This window comes from Trichoderma asperellum, chromosome 6 (assembly GCF_020647865.1).
Source record: "Trichoderma asperellum chromosome 6, complete sequence".
Classification (NCBI taxonomy): domain Eukaryota; kingdom Fungi; phylum Ascomycota; class Sordariomycetes; order Hypocreales; family Hypocreaceae; genus Trichoderma; species Trichoderma asperellum.
The window spans coordinates 1,262,074-1,283,929 of NC_089420.1; the positions used below are offsets into that span (position 1 = coordinate 1,262,074).

Genomic DNA, 21,856 nt, shown 5'->3' on the forward strand with positions numbered 1-21,856 from the left:
TTTCCATTGCTCAGAAAAACCTCATTGTGGCTGCAAACCCTACTCCTTTTGCATCTAGCCATGCTGAAAGAATTAGTATTAATTCCGCTGGCGCTGAGGGATACAGCGCGCACGTTATCATTGACTCTTATCCTAAATATTCTTCGTGTAAATCCAGTTCTCAGCCGGAACTCGTTCTCTTCTCTGCACATAATTCATCTTCTTTGGCTAAGCAAATAGAACTCCACCGCGAGTATGCTCAGGCGCATCCAAACAATGCGGCTGATATGGCATACACACGTGCCATGCGGCGCGAAGCTCTGGAATTTAAGGCATTTTCCATTTTGTCTAATTCTTCTTTTAGTAATATTTCGAATTTTGTCAAGTCTTCTGCGAAGACTTTGTCCATTGCTATGATCTTTAATGGCCAGGGTGCTCAATGGGCAGGCATGGGCAGAGACCTCATCTTGAGCAATCCGGATTTCAAGAAGGATATTGAGAAGATGGATAATGTTTTGCAAGGATTGAAGCTACCAGCCACCTGGTCAATTGAAGAGGAGCTTCTCCGAGATGCTACCGATACCGAAAACCGGGTTAATTCATCCCAACTATCATATCCCCTCAGTACAGCGCTTCAGATTGCCCTGGTCAACCATTTCGAACGACTTGGAGTTGTCCCGAAAGCAGTTGTTGGCCATTCTAGTGGTGAAATCGCTGCAGCTTATGCTTCGGGTTTTCTCTCTTTGAAAGATGCCATCACCATCGCTTACTACTACGGCTATGTCACTACTAAGAGCCAGAAGGATGGTTCTATGGCTGTGGTCAGTTTGGGTACGAAGGACGTCAGTGGCTTCCTAGCGGAAGGTGTAGTGATTGCTTGCGAAAACTCTCCTACTAGCACTACCATTTCTGGTGATAGCGAGGTTGTAGAGCATGTGCTCAAATCCATCAAGACTGCCAAACCCGACGTGACTACTCGTACTTTGCGCACCGGTGTTGCCTATCATTCTCACCACATGAACTCGCTTGCAGATGAGCTTCTTAGCCTCTTGAAGAGTGAGAAAGTTGCTTCAAAGGCAACAAAGAAGAACAAGGCTCTCTTTATGTCTAGTGTTAATGAGAAAGTCTTGAAAAAGCAGAGCCAATTTGGTGCTGCTTACTGGATCTCCAACTTGGTGTCGAGAGTTCGATTCAACACTGCTGTTTCGAATCTTCTTGTTACGTCTCCCGAAGAGACTCTGTTTCTAGAAATCGGACCGCATTCTGCACTCTCCGTCCCTATATCTCAGATCTGTGCGGCTGCAAAGGTTCGATGCAACTATGTATCATCCCAAACTCGCGGGGCCGATGGTGCAGTGAGCTTCCTCTCTGCCGTTGGAAGGCTGTGGCAGGAATCAGTTTCGCTGAATCTAGCCCCGTTGTTTACCGGCGGTAAGGCAATCACTGGATTGCCCCAGTATCCCTGGAGCCAAAGCAATTCGGATGAGAGCGTTGATGCCACTGGTCTACCCCGTGAAAAAAGGGCACGCATTATTGCGGAAGCCAGCTCTCTGGAGAGCGAACTTGCGGACGATGAGGCTCCGACGACAGAAATGGAAGTAGTCCTTCGGGCTCTTTGGATTGAGGTTCTTCGAGATGTGATTCAAATCCGCAAACAGGACATTGGAAAGCAGCACAGCTTCTTCATGCTTGGAGGTGATTCTCTAACAAGCATTGAACTGGTTACTGTTGCTTACCAGCATGGCATTCATCTCAGCCCCGCTGCAATTTCCGATAACCCTACTCTCAGCAAAATGGCAGCTGTGGCCACTATCGATGAGAGTAGTGCGGCAACGACTGAAGTGGAAACTTTTAGCTTGATATCTCAGCATAGCCTTGAAGACATCAAGAAGCGGATTCGGGAAGAGTGCAAGCTTAAAACGAATGAAGTGATTGAAGATATTTATCCCTGCACAACCCTACAAGAAGGTTTCATGGCTTTGGGGATGAAGCAACCTGGCTCTTACATTCACAGAGTGGTGTATAAGCTGATGCCTAATATCGATATAGATCAGTTCAAGAATTCTTGGGAGGCTACCATCAGTCAGTGTGGCAGTTTGCGTTCGCGAGTTATGCTTGTCGATGGTCGAGCTCTCCAAGCTGTGGTTGCTGGAGATACTGCCTGGGAACACCCTGCTCCCGGTCTGGATGTACATACCTATCTCAAAGGAACGCGAAGTATTGGAATGAGCTATGGTCAACGCTTAAGCAGACATGCTTTGGTCCGAGAAAGCAATGGCGATGTCTATTTTGTATGGATTATTCACCACGCAGTGTTTGATGGTCTTACCATGCGAATTGTCCTGGATAATCTGTATCACGCCTATCGCGGGAATGACTCTAAAGCGTTGCGCCCATATTCCAACTTCATTCGCTATGTAGAATCTATCGACGCGACCGCCTCTGCCGAGTATTGGAGAAAGGAGCTTGATGGCGCTCAGCGCGCTCACTTCCCATCCGCTAAGTTATCTACTATCTCTAAAGATAAAGTCATGAAGAGAAAGCTGCCTTTTAAGAATACGAGGTCCGCTTCTGCTACTACAGCCACGGTTCTTCGTGCAGCCTGGGCTCTTCTCCTTGCGAGCTACTGCGACTCTGACGATGTATGTTTCGGTACGACCTTGTCTGGTAGACAGGCAGCAGTACCCGGGCTGAATGAGATTCCCGGACCAATGATTGCAACTGTTCCAATCCGTGTTAAGATTGAACGTGGCATGACTGCATCAGAATTCATGGAGAAAATCCAGACTCAAGCTTCGGAAATGGTGACCTACGAGCAATATGGCCTTCAGAACATTTCAAAGCTGAGTCAGGATGCTGAAGAAGCTTGCAAATTCTCCAACCTAATCGTTATCCAGCCGAATAGCCATTTGACTTCTAGTGCCGATACTGCTTCTGACGCAATTTTGCAGCAAGGACCAGCTGAGAAAGCTCTCTCAGAAGAAGCTATGCGTAACTACTTCAACTATCCTCTCGTTTTGCAACCTCGTATCAGCGAGGACAGCATTGAGTTGGAGTTTACCTACTACGCTGATGCTGTTTCAGAGGGCCAACTCGAAGCCCTATGCTTCCACTATGAACATATTATCCAGCAGTTGCTTTCTCCCGGTGACATGCTTCTTAGCGCTCTGGAGGTCTCTGGCCCGTGGGATTTGGAACAATCTCTCAAAATTAACAATGAGACGCCTGAAATTGTCGAATTGTGTCTGCATCAGCTTGTTGAGAGACAGGCCAGAGAGCGGCCTAATGCCCCTGCGATCCAAGCTTGGGATTTGGAATTGACCTATGAACAACTCAACCGCGCTGCTCACCGCCTTGCTCATTATCTCATCAACACATGGGGAGTCACAGATCAAGATCTCGTGCATGTTTGCTTTGAGAAATCGGCCTGGTTTTTCGTGTCTATAGTTGCTATTAATAAAGCTGGTGCTGCTTGGGTCCCCCTGGACCCCTCGCACCCAATTCAGCGACAGCAACAAGTTGTCTCACAGACTAAGGCGACTCTAGCTCTAGCTTCCCCTACCAATGCTGGGATGTGCTCTGAACTAGTTGATAACGTTGTCGAAGTGTCTTCTACTTTAGACGAGGAATTGGCTAAGACGGAAATGAGTTCTTATGAGATGATGCGCGCCGTATCGCCATACAATGCCGCGTATGTTTTATTTACTTCAGGAAGCACCGGAACGCCAAAGGGTCTAGTTATGCAACATGCAGCCGTCTGTACTTCACAGACTGCAATTACCAAGCGCCTTGGGATGACGTCAGACGTGAGACTACTACAATTTGCCTCATTTGTCTTTGATCTCTCCATTGGTGAGATTGTAGGTCCTTGGGTGGTTGGAGGCTGCCTCTGTGTCCCATCTGAGCATACAAGGATGAATGATCTGGTAGATTTCATAAACACCATGAAGATCAACTGGGCGTATTTGACTCCCTCGTTTACTCGGACCTTGAATCCCAGTGATGTGCCTGGCTTAGAGTTGCTCCTGTTTGCGGGTGAGGCTGTTGGACGCGATGTGTTTGAGGCCTGGTTTGGAAAGATGCGGCTAATCAATGGCTGGGGTCCTGCTGAGACTTGTGTCTTCTCAACCCTACATGAATGGAAGAGTCTAGAGGAATCTTCCTTGACAGTTGGTAGCCCAGTTGGCGGCTATTGTTGGATTGTTGATCCACAGAATCCACAGCGGCTGGCTCCTATTGGAACCCTTGGTGAGGTTGTTATCCAGGGACCTACTATTCTTCGCGAATATCTAGCAGATGCAGACAAAACTGAGGCATCAATGGTTCGGAGCCTTCCTGAGTGGGCACCGAAACGCACTGCCAGACACTGGAACCGATTTTATAAGTCCGGTGACTTATGTCGATATAATGCGGACGGCACTATCGAGTTTGGATCTCGCAAGGATAGCCAGGTCAAAATCAGAGGCCTGCGCGTTGAGCTTGGTGAGATAGAGCATCATATCCGCGAATCTCTAGAAGGCGTTAAGCAAGTTGCCGTTGATATTGCAAAGGGAGACGGTGGCGCATTCATCGTATCCTATTTTTGCTTCGCTGAGGAAACGCGTACGGCTGGCAAAAACTCCGAGACGAGCGTGAAAGACGTGTTTGCTCCAATGACTGCTGAACTCCAGAGCCAGCTCACTGCCTTGGCTGGACAACTTAGCGTAACGCTTCCTCGTTATATGATTCCAACCCTGTTCATTCCATGCCACTACATGCCATTCATCACCTCGACGAAGTTGGATATGAAACTTCTACGACTCGCGACGTCTAATCTTGGTAAAGAGGACTTGGCGAGATATTCGCTTGTGGATAGCAAGAAACGTGCACCAGAAACTGACATGGAGACACAAATTCAGACAATCTGGGCTGAACTCTTGAAGCTCCCTGCCAATTCAATTGGCAGAGACGATAGTTTCCTGAGAATGGGCGGTGATTCCATTGCTGCCATTTATTTTGTGTCTGCTGCCCGCGAGGCTGGAATTTCCATTGCTGTCAAGGATGTTTTCGACGACCCTCGGTTGTACCAAGTAGCTTCCAAGGCCACTCTTGTTAAGAATAAGAGCCAATCTGCTCATATCAAACCCTTTAGTCTGCTTGAAGACCCTTTGAGCAAATACATACAGAGTGATGCAGCTAGAGATAGTTTTGGCCTTGAGAAAGATCAGGTAATCGAAGACGCTTACCCCTGCACCCCTCTGCAAGAGGGTCTTATGGCTCTCACTGCTAAGCAACCGGGCTCGTACATCTCGCACTGGTATTACCGCATACCTAGACATATTGATATTGCCAGATTCAGAGCTGCCTGGGAAGAATCTGTGGAGCTTACTACAACCTTACGGACTCGTATTATACTTCAGGATGGCTTTGCAATGCAAGCTGTTATTACGAATGACGGTCGATGGGAGGAAACTATTGGCCATAATCTTGAGTCCTATAAGCGCTTAATCCCTAAACTTGATATCGGATATGGAACTCGCCTTACTCGATTTGCTCTTGTAGAAGAACAAGATGCTGCCTATTTCGTATGGATCACTCACCACGCTATAAGTGATGGCTGGAGCATGAGAATTGTCCTGGACAACGTCTATAACCGCTACTATGGCCAGAAGTTGTCTCCTATAACCCCCTATTCGAACTTCATAAACTATATTAGCCAGATCGATAATGATGGTGCGGCTAACTTTTGGCGATCTAATCTGTCTGGTGCCCAAAAACCAATCTACCCAGCTTCTGGAAATGCTCTCACTACTGATCGCTCTGATGGCGCGGTACATGTTGTTGAACGATTGATATCTTTTCAAGGCCAAAAAGATACCTCAATTACAATGGCCACCGTACTTCGAGCTGCCTGGGCGATTGTTCTGGGCCGACGTTGCGAGGCCAGCGACGTGTGCTATGGCGCTAGTGTTTCTGGCCGCCAAGCCGCCATGAATGGTATTTTATCGGCTTCTGGAGCTATCATTGCCACTATTCCAATAAGAGTTTACCTGGGAGCAGATAAACCTGTGAAACAATTGCTCCAAGATCTCCAGGCTCATGCACAAGACATGGTCCCCTACGAACAGTATGGTTTGCCAAATATCTCGAAGCTGAGCCCTGAAGCTCGAGAAGCTTGTGATTTCACCTCATTGCTGGTTATTCAGCCCAAAGAGCAAGAAAGTACCATTTTCAACACGAAGGATGGTCTGTTGCAATCCGGAAGTGAGGAGGATCAGCTGGCAATTGAGTCTATGAATAACTATTTCAACTATCCGTTAGTCATGCTTAGCTTCATGGCTGAACAGAGCGTGAGCCACAGATTTTGTTACAATCCAGATGTCATGCCTGAGGACGAAATCGAAGCTCTTTCTTACCAGTTTGAGCACGTTGTTCAGCAACTTTTAAGCCCTGACGACAAGCTGATCAGGGACGTATCTCTTGTCGGCGAACGAGAGATCAAACATGCCGCCGACGCATCGCTCTATTACCCCGCCACTGAATCCTGCACCCATTGGGAGATATACAAGCAGATCGATGCAAATCCAGATGCCCCTGCGATTGACTCTTGGGATGCTAAGCTTACTTATGGCGAAGTTGGTACTCTGGCCTCTCGCTTAGCTGTCAAACTGCAGAGTCTTGGAGTCGGCCGTGATACCCTCGTCCCTATTTCGTTCCCTAAATCTACCCCTGCTATGATCACGATGGTCGCCATCCAGATGGCTGGTGGTGCTCTTGTCCCTCTGGATCCTGCGGCTCCACTAGCACGTCTGCAAAGTATTGTCTCGGACACTCAGGCTAAGCTTATCGTTACTCATCCTTCTCTTGAAGATAAGCTTCAAGAGCTTGGCGTTGACCTCCTGATAGTTGATAATTCAATGCTACACCAGCTTCCAGACCCTGAGAGCAAGTTCATCACATCAGGTGCCACGCCTGATAGTCTCTACGCAGTGTTGTTTACATCCGGTTCTACAGGCAAACCTAAAGGTATTCGCATTCCACATAGCAGTCTCTGTTCTGCAAGCGATGCCCATGCTGCGAGTACCGGCGTGGGGCCTGGAGCTAGAGTGTTTCAATTTTCTGCATATACTTTTGATGTTGGTGTTCTTGATGTCTTGATTACGCTAATGCGCGGTGGTTGTGTCTGTGTGCCATCCGAATATGATCGTCTCCACAATATTGCCGGGGCGATCAACGCTCTTCAAGCTAATTGGGCTTTGTTGACACCCTCTGTTGCCGACATGATTAACCCAGCTGAGGTACCTTGTTTAACTACTCTTGGACTGATTGGCGAGGCTATTTATAAGAAGAATTCAGAGAGATGGAAGGGTTATGCTGACCTGCATGGTCTTTATGGTCCTGCTGAGGCATCTGTCTGCGCTTGGAACTCCGACATACACAATGGACCTTCTACCAACCTGGGCTTCCCACTCTCCAGTGCTTTCTGGGTTGTCGAGGCCGATGACCCCAGCCGCCTTGTGCCAATTGGCTGCATTGGTGAGCTGCTCATTCAAAGCCCTATTCTAGCTTGCGGGTATCTCAATGCCGACGCTAAAAACACCGCCAACTGGCTGGAAGATATGACATATGACTGGCTCCCAGCTGCTGGCCCAAAACGGGCCTATCGAACTGGTGATATGGTCCGTCGTAATCCTGACAAAACGTTTGAGTATATGGGTCGAAAGGATAATCAGGTAAAGATCCGTGGTCAGCGCGTTGAGTTGAGTGAAATCGAATATGTTGTCTTGGCCAACTTGCCAGGGCTGAAACAAATCGTGGTTGACATTATTAATAACCAAGAAGCTGGCCTTAGCCTCGTTACCTACATGTGCTTCAGCGATGATACCAAAGGCAGTAGTGGCGATCTGGATGGAATGTTCTTGAGCATAACACCCGAGATGAAACAGCAGTTCTCTGAAATGCTTAGCCAGCTCAGCATTTATCTCCCTCACTATATGATCCCTACTATCTTTGTGCCCTGCAAGTTTATGCCTTTGAACACATCTGGCAAGATGGATCGTAAAGCTTTTCGAGCTGCCGCTGCTGCTCTTAGCAAAGAGGAGCTCGTGGCTTATACTCTTTCTGACGAAGAAGACAAGCAGCCACCTGAGACCCCAATGGAAGCAAGGCTGCAGCAAATATGGGCAAAGACGCTCAAGGTTGCTCCCGAGTCCATCGGTCGCGGCTCTAACTTTTTGCGCTTAGGTGGTGATTCTATTGCTGCGATCTACAGCATTAGGGCTGCAAATGAAGCGGGTATTGATTTGACTGTTAAAGATATCTTCGATGACCCCAGACTGTCGAAGGTTGCCGCTAAAGCTGTCGATATGAGTGGCGATGCAGGTCAACAGAATGCCGCCACCGAGCCCTTTAGCCTTGTCGATGCAACCACGCGTAGCTGGGTATTGGGTGATGAGATTCGTAACCTTTGCAAGCTGCTTCCCCACCAGGTCGTTGTGGATGCCTTTTCCACTACGAGTTTTCAAGAAGGCCTCATGGCGATGAGCGTTAAGCACCCAGGGTCTTATATTGCTAAGCATGTTTACAAGGTCCCCAAGCATGTTGATCTTGGGCGCTTTAAGGATGCCTGGGAAGAAACCGTCAGGATTTGCGATATCTTGCGTACTAGAATTGTGCTTCACAAGGGATCTCCTATTCAAGTCATTATCAACGATGATATTGCTTGGGATGTGGCAAATGGACAGGATATGGTTGCGTACATCAACACAACAAAGGCCATTAAGATGACTTATGGTTCACGCCTTTGCCAATATGCTCTAATAGAGGAATCTAGCGGTGCTAGATATTTTGTCTGGACTATTCACCATTCTGCATTTGATGGATGGACAATGCAGGTTGTTCTTGAAGCCTTACAAGGCGTATATCGCAAGGAGAAGATATCAGCTCCTCGACCATTCTCGGACTTCATTCGTTACGTGTCCGAGACTGACCATGCTGAAGCTAAAGACTTTTGGTCCTCTCAACTTAAAGATGCAAAGCGAGCTACTTTCCCTACCAGTAATTCGTCGACCGATGAGTCCATCACTCGAGTTTTGAAGAAAAAGATATACTTTAAAAGTTTAGAGGCAAGTTCAGTTACAAAGCCAACTATACTACGTGCAGCTTGGGCTATTGTTCTCAGCAGATACAGTGATACTGATGACATCTCCTTCGGAACCACTGTTTCTGGTCGTCAAGCTCCTGTGGCTGGAGTGACCGAGATTGCCGGCCCTGCAGTCGCCACTGTTCCCGTCAGAGTTCGGCTTGACGGTTCTAAATCTGTAACTCAGTTTCTTCAGGATATCCAGAATCAAGCTTCTGAAATGATAACTTATGAGCAGTTCGGGCTTCAGAACATTGCTAAAACTAGCGAAAATGCTCGTGAGGTTTGTGACTTTTCCAGCTTGTTGGTCATTCAGCCTGGCCATTTCTTGCAGTATGGCGACGACAGTACGGACGCTATCCTTACTAGTGCCTACGACGAAAAGATCATTGAAGAAGAGGTCATGCAGAATTATTTTACATATCCTCTTATAGCGGAGGGTGTTTTATACGAGGATCATGTGGAACTGCTTGTAATCTACAATGCCAGCACTCTCGCCGAATCTCAGATCACTGCTTTGTGCTACCACTTTGAACATGTTACTCAGCAACTTGTTGATCAAGACGACCTGCTGCTTAGTGATATTTCTGTTGCTGGTTCATGGGATATGGAACAGAGCTACAAGGCAAACAAGGGCGTTCCCGAGATTATCGACTCTTGCATCCACGAATTAGTCAAAAAACAAGCCATAGAACGGCCTGATGCTCTCGCTATTGCTGGATGGGATCGAACTTTTACATACGCTGAATTGAACGAGGCTGCCAATCGACTAGCTCATTACCTCACCCAGAATTTTGCCATAAAGGCTGACGAACTGATACATGTCTGTTTTGAAAAGTCCGCATGGTACTTTGTCGCTATTCTCGCAATCAATAAGGCTGGTGCCGGCTGGGTTCCTCTTGATCCATCTCATCCTGAACAGCGTTTGCGCCAGATCGTCTACCAAACTCGCGCGAAGATTGTGTTGACTTCGCCTGCTAGCGTGAATATTTGTTCTACTCTTGACATGTCCATCATAGAGATCAGCCCTGTCTTTGATGAGAAGCTTATCAAGTCTGGCATGCCGAGTGCCACTGGGCCTGCCGTTATTGTGACACCTCGCAACATTGCCTACGTACTTTTCACGTCCGGTTCTACAGGCACTCCTAAGGGATTAGTCATGGAACACGGCTCAGTGTGTACTTCACAAACTGCTATTAGCAAGACACTTGGGTTAACAGCAGATGTTCGCATGTTACAATTTGCTTCCTTTGTTTTCGATCTATCTATTGGTGAAATTGTGGGTCCCTTAATTTCTGGAGCCTCGATATATATTCCTCATGAAGACACCCGTTTAAATAGCTTAACAAGCTATATTCAAGAACATAAAATTAACTGGGCTTATCTTACCCCTGCATTTGCCCGTACTCTGAAACCCGAGGACGTCCCTGCTCTAGAGCTACTACTTCTAGCGGGTGAAGCAGTTAGTCGTGATGTATTTGAGTCCTGGTTTGGGAAGGTTAGGCTTATCAACGGCTGGGGACCTGCTGAAACCTGTGTCTTCTCATCTCTCCATGAATGGAAGTCGGCCTCTGAGAGCCCCCTTACTATTGGCCGACCCGTTGGTGGCTTCTGTTGGATTGTAGATCCGCAAGATCATCAAAAGCTGGCCCCTATAGGCACAATTGGCGAAGTCATAATTCAAGGTCCAACTTTACTAAGAGAATACCTGGCAGATCCAGAAAAAACAAGGTTATCGACCGTATATGACCTACCGAATTGGGCTCCTCGACGCGAGTCTCCGCATTGGAGTAGATTTTATAGATCTGGAGACTTGTGTTTCTATAACCCTGACGGAACGATTGAGTTTTCGGCCCGTAAAGATACACAAATCAAGATTCGTGGTCTTCGTGTGGAGTTGAGCGAAATTGAGCACCATTTACAGCTTATTCTTGATGATGTCCGACAAGTCGCTGTTGATGTATTCCATGGCGAAAACGGATCAAATCTTGTTGCGTACCTCTGCTTCAGCGAGGAAACAAAGACGACCGATGCAAAGGATAATGAGAATCCGTTTGTTTGTATTGATGAAAATCTCAAAGCTCTTCTCATTGGTGCTTCTGGTAAACTGAAAGTCCTTCTCCCATCTTACATGGTTCCAACCTTTTTCATCCCCTGCCGCTATATGCCAGCCAGCACTTCCATGAAGCTTGATCGCAAAGGGCTTAGACAATATACCGCTGGCTTACCTACTGAGGAGCTTTCTAAATACTCACTTATTGGCGGTGAGAAGCGCGAGCCCGAGACTTCCATGGAAAGTCACTTGCAACAAATGTGGGCTGAAATTCTTCAAATTCCCACAGAATCAATCGGACGTGACGATAGCTTCCTTGGTCTCGGAGGCGACTCTATTACTGCGATTCATCTCGTCAATGTTCTGCGTGAAGAGGGCATCGCTCTAACTATAAAGGATGTCTTCGATGACCCTCGCTTGCTTGCTGTGGCAAGTAAGCTTAAAGAAAGCGATGCTGAAATGGAAACAGCAGAGATCGAGCCTTTCACCTTTTTAAGTGAGGAAATTCGCGGCATTGTTCTCTCTGATAACTTTCGCGGAGAGCTCAAACTCTCAGTTGAACAAAAAATCGAAGATGCCTATCCTTGCAGCAGGCTCCAAGAGGGTCTTATGGTCCTATCTATCAAGCAACCTGGATCGTACGTTGCGAAACACACATATCGTTTACCTGTTAATGTTGATCTATGTCGATTTAAAGAGGCTTGGGAATATACTTCTTCTGTCATCGAGGCTCTTCGAACTCGTATTGTGATGGTTAACGGTTCTTGCGTCCAAGTTGTGATCAACGAGGAGCTCCCATGGGAGACTATTCAGACGGATGATATTCGCACCGCTATCGAGTCAGCCCAGTCTCTCCGAATGCCATACGGCACGCCTCTATCTCGCTACATGGTCGTAAACGATGACCACGGGAACAGCTATTTCATGTGGGTTATTCATCACTCAATTTTTGATGGCTGGTCTATGAGAATTATACTAGACACCTTGTGGCGAGAATATGACGGCAGGGTTACCCCTACCATTACGCCATATAAAAACTTTATTAATTACACACTTAGTATTGATACAGAAGCTGCGACTAAATATTGGAGCAACCAGCTCAAGGATGCTACAAGAACTAGCTTCCCAGCTCTTACAATCAATTCAAACGACAAGACGCATATTACACGCATGATGACAAAATCTATTCGCTTCCCAGCCTCGATGGATGCAGCTATTACTAAGGCTACAGTTTTTCGAGCGGCTTGGGCTGTCATTCTTGCCCGCTACTGTGACACTGACGATGTAACTTTTGCGTCTACTACCTCTGGTAGACAGGCCCCAGTTCCACGTCTGACCGAGATTGCAGGCCCTGCCGTTACCACTGTTCCCGTTCGAGTTCGACTTAACTATCAGCAGCGCGTGTCAAAGTTCCTTCAGGATATTCAAAGCCAGGCATCTGAGATGATTCGGTTTGAACAATTTGGTCTACAAAATATTTCAAGACTGGGAGACGATGCTAGAGATGCTTGTGATTTTACATCTTTGATGGTAATTCAGCCAATGCAACATTTATTTGGAGAAGATGTGGACACTCTCTTAATACCAACAGTTTCTGAACAAGATATTCAAGAGAATCAGTTGCAAAATTACTTCTCTTATCCTCTTGTTTTACAAGGACATGTCTACGATAACCAGGTCGAGCTTGTTTTAATCTATGATGCAGCCGTTTACCCTGAGTCTCAAATCGTTGCGCTGTCTCATCAATTTAACGGGGTTATACAACAACTTGTCAGCGGTAGGGACTGCAAACTTAGCGAGATCTCTGTCGCTAGCTCTTGGGATTTTGATCTTGTTCAGGCCTCTAATGGCGACGGCCCCGAACTTATTGATGATTGCGCCCATATCGTTATCGAGCACCAAGCCGAGCAGACCCCTCATGCTACTGCCGTTCATTCTTGGGATGGCGAATATACATATAGCGAGCTTGATCTGGCCGCTAATAGATTAGCCAATCTGCTGGTTGATTGCCACGGTATCAAAACAGGAGATTTCATCCATGTGTGCTTTGAGAAGTCTATCTGGTACATTGTGTCAATACTTGCTATCAACAAAGCCGGAGCTGCTTGGGTCCCCATGGATCCAGCACATCCGTTTCAACGCCTTCAGCAGGTGGCCGGCCAGACTGGTGCTAGGCTGGCTCTCGCCTCTTCCACCCATAGTCACCTGTGCTCCGAGCTCTTCGATTCTGTAGTTGAAGTTTCTTCGGCTTTTAACGAGCAGCTTAAAGAAGATACGGCTATCAGCAACCAAAAGCCCTCTGTTAATGTCAAGTCACGCGATGCTGCTTACGTACTCTTTACATCTGGCAGCACTGGCATGCCTAAGGGAATTATAATGGAGCACGCAGCGCTTTGCACCAGTCAGTGTGATATTGCAAAGAGACTTGGTTTTACCAGTAGCGTTAGGATCCTTCAATTCTCGTCCTTTGTATTTGATTTATCTGTCACAGACATTGTGCTCTCTCTTATGCACGGCGGCTGTGTTTGCATTCCATCCGATCATGATCGTCTTAACAACTTGAGTGGATTTATTACGGAAGCTAAAGTGAACTGGGCATATTTGACACCATCGGTTGCTCGTACATTGCGGCCTGAAGATGTTCCTAGTTTAGAGTTTCTTCTTGTTGGTGGCGAAGCTGCTAGTCAAGATGTTCTTGATCTATGGTTTGGTAAGGCTAGACTAGTAAATGCCTGGGGTCCCACTGAAGCTTGCGTGATGAGTTCGATTCACGAATGGAAATCACCAACAGAGTCACCATCAAACATTGGACGCTCAGTTGGAAGCTTTGTCTGGATTCTTGATACTGAGGATTATCGTCGACTAGCTCCGGTTGGGTGTATTGGCGAAATTGTTATACAGGGACCGACGCTTCTTCGCGAGTACTTGGCAGATCCCGTCAAGACTGCTTCATCAACTCTCACCTCTTTGCCTAATTGGGCACCTCGTGCAAGCTCAACAAATTGGAATCGTTTTTACAAGACAGGCGATTTGGGATTCTATGACTCTGATGGAAATATTCACATTTTGGGTCGCAAGGATTCACAGGTTAAAATCCGGGGTCTTCGTGTTGAGTTGGGTGAAGTTGAGCATCATATTCGAAGCTCCCTTGATTCTATTCGCCAAACCGCTGTTGATGTGTTCCAGACAGAGACTGTGACAAACCTTGTCTGCTACCTCTGCTTCAGTGATGCCACGAAAGCCCCTGGCCTTAACCCTGGCTCCGAGGGCGAAGATATTTTTCTCTCCATGACTGAAACTCTTCAGCACGAGTTGAATACTGTTGTTAACAAGCTTCACGCTTTGCTACCTAACTACATGGTCCCTACGTACTTCATTCCTTGCAGCTACATGCCCCTTATTACATCTGGTAAACTAGATAAGGCTAAGCTTCGCAAGCTCATGAGAACATTATCCCAAGAAGATCTAGAATCTTATTCACTCACTGATGCCAACAAGCGAGCTCCAGACACGGAGATGGAGATCCGATTGCAACACTTGTGGGCTGAACTATTGCAGATCCCTGCTCAAACTATCGGCAAAGATGACAGTTTCCTTCGTGTTGGTGGAGACTCTATTGCTGCAATCCGCTTGGTCTCTATGGCCCGCGAGTCTGGCGTTACTCTGACTGTGGCTGGAATTTTTGAAGACCCGTGCCTGTGTTCTATGGCTGCTACTGCAAGTATAGCCGATGACGAGGATGAGCTGTCCGCTCATATTCCTGCGTATTCCCTTCTTGATAATGATACCCAACACCTGATCCAGAGTCCAAGAATCTATGAAATCTGTAATCTTAAAGAAAGTCAAGAAATCGAGGACGCTTATCCGACCACAAAACTTCAAGAAGGCCTTATGGCTCTTTCTGCTAAGCAGCCTGGATCTTATATCGCAAAGCACCTATATCGTCTGCCTAAACACGTTGATGTTTCCCGGTTTAAAGATGCTTGGAGGATTACAGTGGACACCTGCAGCATCCTTCGTACGCGAATTGTCTTAATTGGAGCGTCTGCTACACAAGTTATCGTCAGTGGCGATTTTGAGTGGGACCCGGTCCAAAATCAAGACGTTCACGCATATCTCCAAAGTATCCAAAATATGGAAATGGGATACGGCTCCCGCCTCTCGCGCTATGCTCTTATCCAAAATACAGACGGCAACAACTATTTCACGTGGAGTGCTCATCATGCCGTTTTCGATGGTTTATCAATCCAGAATATTCTAAATGTCCTGATGAAAGCCTATCACAATGTCAATATCCTCGAAGCACCAGCATATTCCCGCTTCATCAAGTACACTCTTGGTCTTGACGCAGAAGCTACTGCTTCGTATTGGAGAGAACAATTACAGAGCGCTCGCAAAGCAACTTTCCCCACTTCAAGTAGAATTTCTAGTCAGCCCGAAGCTACTCGAGTTTTTGAAAGGTCTATTAAGCTTCCCGTAATTGCTTCATCAGGAATTACCTTCGCCACAATAGCTCGATCAGCTTGGGCTTTAATTCTCGCCCGCTATAGTGATACTGATGACATCACTTTTGGTACAACAATTTCAGGCCGTCAGGCCCCTGTGCCGGGAGTAATGGATATGGTTGGTCCGATTATCGCCACTGTCCCAGTCCGTATTCGAGTGAATCAAGCGCAGGCTACCTCTGATTTTCTCCATGTTGTTCAAAAGCAAGCTCTAGAAATGGTCTCTTATGAGCAATTTGGGCTACAGAGCATTGCTAAACTTAGCAAAGATGCAAGAGATGCCTGTGACTTTACATCGCTTTTGGTCATCCAGCCGATGAAGCATGTTTCGGGCTCCGGGAGCGCTGAGTCCATCCTTGTAGAAGCAGATGGCAAACTGAAAGAGGCCGCTGAGTCAATGCAAAACTACTTCTCATATCCTCTTATTACACAAGCCCATATATACGAAGACCACATTAACATTATGCTTATATATGACTCAAAGGTCCTGACTGCGATGCAGATTGAGGCTTTATCTTATCAGCTTGGTCACGTTATGCATCAACTTGCGGCTGCCACTAGCAAAGACACTCTGGATTCCATCTCCCTATCTTCCTCTTGGGACTTAGAGCATGCCGTTTCCATGAATGGTAACACTACTGAAGTCATTGATGCATGTGTGCATAGCCTTATCGAGCGCCAGGCTGAGATCCGGCCCAACGCTCCAGCTATTTCAGCTTGGGATGCTGAGCTTACGTATAGCCAACTCGATAGTGCCGCGAATCGACTAGCTAACCACATTATCAACGTTTATAATGTCCTTCCGGGGGATTTTATTCACGTGTGCTTTGAGAAATCTGCATGGCATTTTATTGCCATCCTCGCAATCAATAAAGCTGGCGCCGCTTGGGTTCCCCTCGATTCATCCCATCCAGAACAACGTCTCCGGCAAGTTATTGGCCAAACTGATGCTAAGCTGATTCTTACTTCTGCTGGTAAAACGGATGTTTTCTCCGCCTTGATTGATCATGTCCTAGAAGTTACGCCAAGCCTTGATCAAAAGCTCGCTACTACAGTTGGCTCTGATGCTCCTCAGGTGGATATTACGCCTGGTGATGCTGCATATGTTTTATTCACATCTGGATCAACTGGTACCCCTAAAGGTCTTGTTATGGAGCATAAATCTGTCTGTACCTCGCAGACTGCCATTTCCAAAAGGTTGGGGCTTACATCGGCTGTTCGAATTCTTCAATTTGCCGCATTTGTGTTTGACCTGTCAATTGGTGAAATTATTGCCCCGTTAATTAGTGGTGCTTGCATCTATGTGCCTTCGGAAGATACCCGGATGAACAGCATTACCAAGTATCTTCGTGACCAGCGCATTAACTGGGCATTTTTAACCCCTTCTTTTGTGCGGACTTTGAAGCCTCAAGATGTTCCCACTTTGGAATTACTTCTTCTTGCTGGCGAAGCAGTCCCAAAAGAAATCCTAAACACTTGGTTCGGCAAGTTACGATTGATTAATGGCTGGGGGCCCGCTGAGACCTGTGTTTTTAGCACTTTATATGAATACAAGTCAATGAATGACAGTCCGTTAACTATAGGTACACCTATTGGAGGATATTGCTGGATTGTTGATCCTGAAAATCCCTCTAAGCTAGCACCATTTGGCACACTAGGCGAAGTTGTCATTCAAGGTCCAACCTTACTTCGCGAGTATTTGTCAGACCCAGAACGCACTGCGACTTCTTTAGTCAAGGTCCTTCCTGAGTGGGCGCCCCAGTCGGACTCCAACGACTGGAACCGCTTTTATAAATCTGGGGATTTATGCTCATATAATTCAGATGGAACTCTCCACTTTTCTTCTCGCAAAGATACGCAAATCAAGATTAGAGGATTGCGTGTTGAGCTAGGAGATGTAGAGTACCACATCCAAGTTGCTTTACATGATATTTGTCAAATCGCTGTTGATATTCATCAGAGCGAAAGTGGTGTCAATCTCGTGGCTTATTTCTGTTTTACTGATGCTACTCGCATCACAGGTATCAGTGGCGATACCAGCAGTCCATTCCTGCCAATTGATGGAAAGCTCCAAGAACGCTTGAGTACGCTTGTGAGCGAGCTTAGAGTGACGCTCCCGCAATATATGATTCCAACCTTCTTCATTCCCTGTAGCTTCATGCCGTCGATTACGTCTACTAAGTTAGACCGTAATGAGCTACGTCGATATACAATTGGCCTTACACATGCTAGGCTATCAGAGTACTCTCTGCTTGATAGTGTAAAGAGAGCTCCAGAGACTGACATGGAGCGCAAGCTTCAATACATTTGGTCTAATATATTAGGTATATCGACAGACTCTATTGGTCGCGACGACAGCTTTCTTGGTCTCGGAGGCGACTCAATAACTGCAATCCAGCTTGTTGGTGCCTCTCGAGATCAGGGTATTTCCATCTCAGTCAAGGATATTTTTAAGGACCCACGGCTTATTTCCGTGGCCAAGGTTGCTCAACCATTGGACTCCATTGAAAAGGCCCCTATTGAGTCATTTACCTTATTAGATGATGATCAGCGTCGCCTTGTTACTGGCAATACTATCAGGACTGAGTGCAATCTGGGGCCTAACGCTGTTGTAGTAGACGCCTATCCGTCAACTAAGCTTCAAGAGGGTCTCATGGCTGTATCCACTAAGCAGCTTGGTTCTTACGTTGCTAAGCAAGTCTACCGTCTGCCTCATCATGTAGACCTCGCTACGTTCAAAGCTGCCTGGGAGCGTACTGTTGAACTGTGTGGCAATTTGAGGACCCGTCTTATTGTCGCTGGAGATACTAGCTTGCAAGTTGTGATTAAACATGATCAAATCCAGTGGGAGATTCTTCACGGGTCTGTACATTCCTACCTCTCTCAGGATTTCATAATGGGATACGGTGACCGTCTATGCCGCTACGCTATCATTCATGAGCCCTCGGGAGAAAATTACTTTGTTTTAAGCCTTCATCACGCTATATTTGATGGCTGGACGCTATCAATGCTGATGAGCAGCCTCAATTCAGCCTATCGTGGAGTTGAACTTCCGGCCATTCAAGCATATGCTGGATTTGTCAAATATGCTTTGGAAATCGACGAGGCAGCCGCTTCAGATTACTGGAGTGATCAGCTTAGAGAAGCCAAGGCCGCTTCATTCCCATCGCCCACACAAGCTCAACGACCTCAGTCAATCTCCAGAATTCTTGAAAAGCCGCTTAACTTTCCTCACTCAATTAAATCCGGTATTACTAGAGCTTCTGTTCTGAGAGCTGCTTGGGCTGTCGTGATATCCAGATACTCTGATAGTTCTGATGTGACTTTCGGCGCTAATGTTTCGGGTCGTAATGCAGCTGTTACTGGTATTGAATCAATGCCTGGCCTGGTAGTTGCAACCGTTCCTGTTCGCGTTCGATTAGATCCCGAACAAAGCGTATCTCAGTTTCTTGAAAACATTCAATCTCAATCAACTGGCATGATCCCGTATGAGCAATTTGGTCTACAAAGAATTTCCAAACTTAGCACTGAGGCAAGGGATGCATGTGAATTTTCATCTCTAATGGTTATTCAACCTATGTCTAGCATTGTGGGCAACAGCAACTCAGGAGATGCCATACTTGTATCCACCGACCTTGGTGCGGATACCACAGCGCAGAGCTTGCAAAACTATTTCACTTATCCTCTGGTTATTCAAGCACATTTATACGATGACGCAGTCAATTTAATACTCATCTATGATGCTAGTATTTTAACAGAGAGTCAACTCCAAACCTTGTCTACGCAGTTTGATCACGTTGTTCAGCAACTACTTACTGATGACCCTGATGCTAAACTAGGGTCTGTTAGCGTTTCTGGGCCTTGGGATCTACAAAAAGCCATAAACTTCAATGTTAAAGAACCTAGTCTTGTCAACGCCTGTATGCACGAGCTTATCTCCCAACAAGCAGCTCGTGATCCACACCATGAAGCTGTTTACTCAAGCGAAGGCACTCTATCCTATGCAACTTTGGACCGTCTGTCCAGTCTTTTTGCTCATCATTTACAAGAACTTGGCGTTAAGCTAGAATCCGTCGTTCCGTTCTGCTTTGAAAAGTCCGTCTTGGCTATCATTGCTATGATCGGTATATTGAAAGCCGGTGGCGCCTTCATGCCTTTGGATCCATCACATCCCCACAGCCGTCATAAAGCTTTAATTGAGGAAGTTGAAGCTGAGGTTATGATTGTTTCTTCCTCATATTTCCTTGCTTGTGACGGCTTAACTTCTACTACTGTAGAACTTACAGCTCTATTACTTGAACAGCTCGCTTTTACCTACGATGCCTTTCAACCAATTCACCCGAAATCTCTACCTAACAATGCCGCATATGTACTTTTCACCTCGGGCTCCACGGGGAAACCAAAGGGTGTTCTCATGGAGCACTCTGCTTTCAGTACTAGCACTCTGGGCCACGGTCGTGTATACAAGCTTGGGCCAACTTCCCGCGTCTTCCAGTTCTCTAATTATATCTTTGATGGAAGCTTGGGTGAGATTTTCACCACTCTTTCATTTGGTGGCACAGTCTGTGTGCCTTCTGAGACAGATAGGCTTCAAGATGCGCCTTCATTCATGCACAGAGCTCAAGTAAATACAGCAATGTTGACGCCATCATTTGTTCGGACTTTCACACCTGAACAAGTTCCGTCATTGCAGCTGCTTGTGCTAGGTGGTGAACCTTCATCGAAAGACCTTCTTGAGACTTGGTGTAACCATGTTCGTCTTGTCAATGGTTACGGCCCTGCCGAAGCTTGTAACTACGCGACAACTCATGATTTTAAGGATAGCGACTCTCCTCGCACAATTGGTCATGGATTTAACAGTGCTTGCTGGATCGTTGAGCCAAATGATTGCAACAAGTTAACACCTATTGGCTGCGTTGGAGAGCTAATTATCCAAGGAAATGCCCTCGCTCGAGGCTATATCAATGACGCCGAAAAAACTTCTTGTTCCTTTATAACTGATATTGACTGTTTGCCTAAATCTCTAATTGCTGGCCCACACAGATTTTATCTGACAGGTGATCTTGTTCGATACAACTCCAACGGAGAGATAGAATACATTGGAAGAAAAGACACACAGGTTAAGCTTCGTGGGCAACGTCTTGAACTTGGAGAAATTGAATACCACGTCAAACGATCTTTGTCTACTATTGAGCATGTCGCTGTTGACTTGTGCCATAGAGAGACTGGCGATGCTCTCATTGCATTTATCTCGTTCAAAGATAAGATTGCCTCCGGCGCAGACAACATCCTTCCTCTAGACGACGATTTACAATCTACTTTAGCTGTAGTCATGGAGAATTTAAAGACTTCTCTCCCAGGCTACATGGTACCTTCTACAATCTTACCACTAAGAGAGATGCCGTTTATCACCTCAATGAAAATTGATCGAAAGAAATTAATTACTTTAGCGACTGGTTTATCTTCGGACAAGCTTTTATCCTTCTCTCTTGCTGGTCGAGACTATGTTACACCAACCACGGTGATGGAGAAGAAATTAGCTGGTCTATGGGCCCAAATTCTCAATATTAGCCCCGAAGATATCGGCAAGAACGACAGTTTTCTCCAAATTGGCGGTGATTCCATCACTGCAATTCACCTTGTTGCACTTGCCCAACGGTCCGGCATTAATCTGACTATCGCTAGTATTTTCGCGAACTCGAAGCTATCCTCTATAGCATTATCAGTTGGGGAAGGTGACATTGAGCCGATTTATGAGGTAGTACCATTTTCTATGGCGGCTACGAAAAATTTGAACTCTTTGATTGAAGAAGTTCGCATCAAGTGTGCTTTATCTAGCACTGCCGTTATTGAAGATATCTACCCTACAACAAGTTTCCAAGAAGGGCTAATGGCTTTGGCTGTTAAGCAGCCTGGTTCTTACATTGCCAAGCAGACCTATCGGCTGCCGAACGATATTGATGTAACTCGTTTTAAAGCGTCTTGGGACGATACTCTCAAACAGTGTAGCAATCTTCGCACCCGTATAGTTCTCTCCGGCAGTGCCTCTATCCAAGTCGTTGTTAAGGATATCGGTCTGTGGGATGAGACTACTGATATGAGTCTTAAATCATATCTTCAGTCTAACCGAAACATTCACATGACGTACGGCTCTGCTCTAAGTCGCCACGCCCTTATCGAGCAGGTTGATGGAGAAAA

General features: G+C 46.4%; 1 protein-coding gene across 1 annotated transcript in view; it reads left to right on the top strand.

Annotated features, from left to right (window-relative positions):
- TrAFT101_009882 (putative Hybrid PKS-NRPS biosynthetic cluster) overlaps positions 1-21,856 on the top strand; it is a gene marked incomplete at its 3' end in the record, with an annotated part of 31,952 nt that overhangs the window by 1,486 nt on the left and 8,610 nt on the right. Inside the window, exon 5 of the mRNA XM_066128785.1 lies at positions 1-21,856. This exon is cut by the window's right edge and continues 8,350 nt beyond it. Coding sequence (XP_065984908.1) covers positions 1-21,856 — 21,856 coding nt within the window.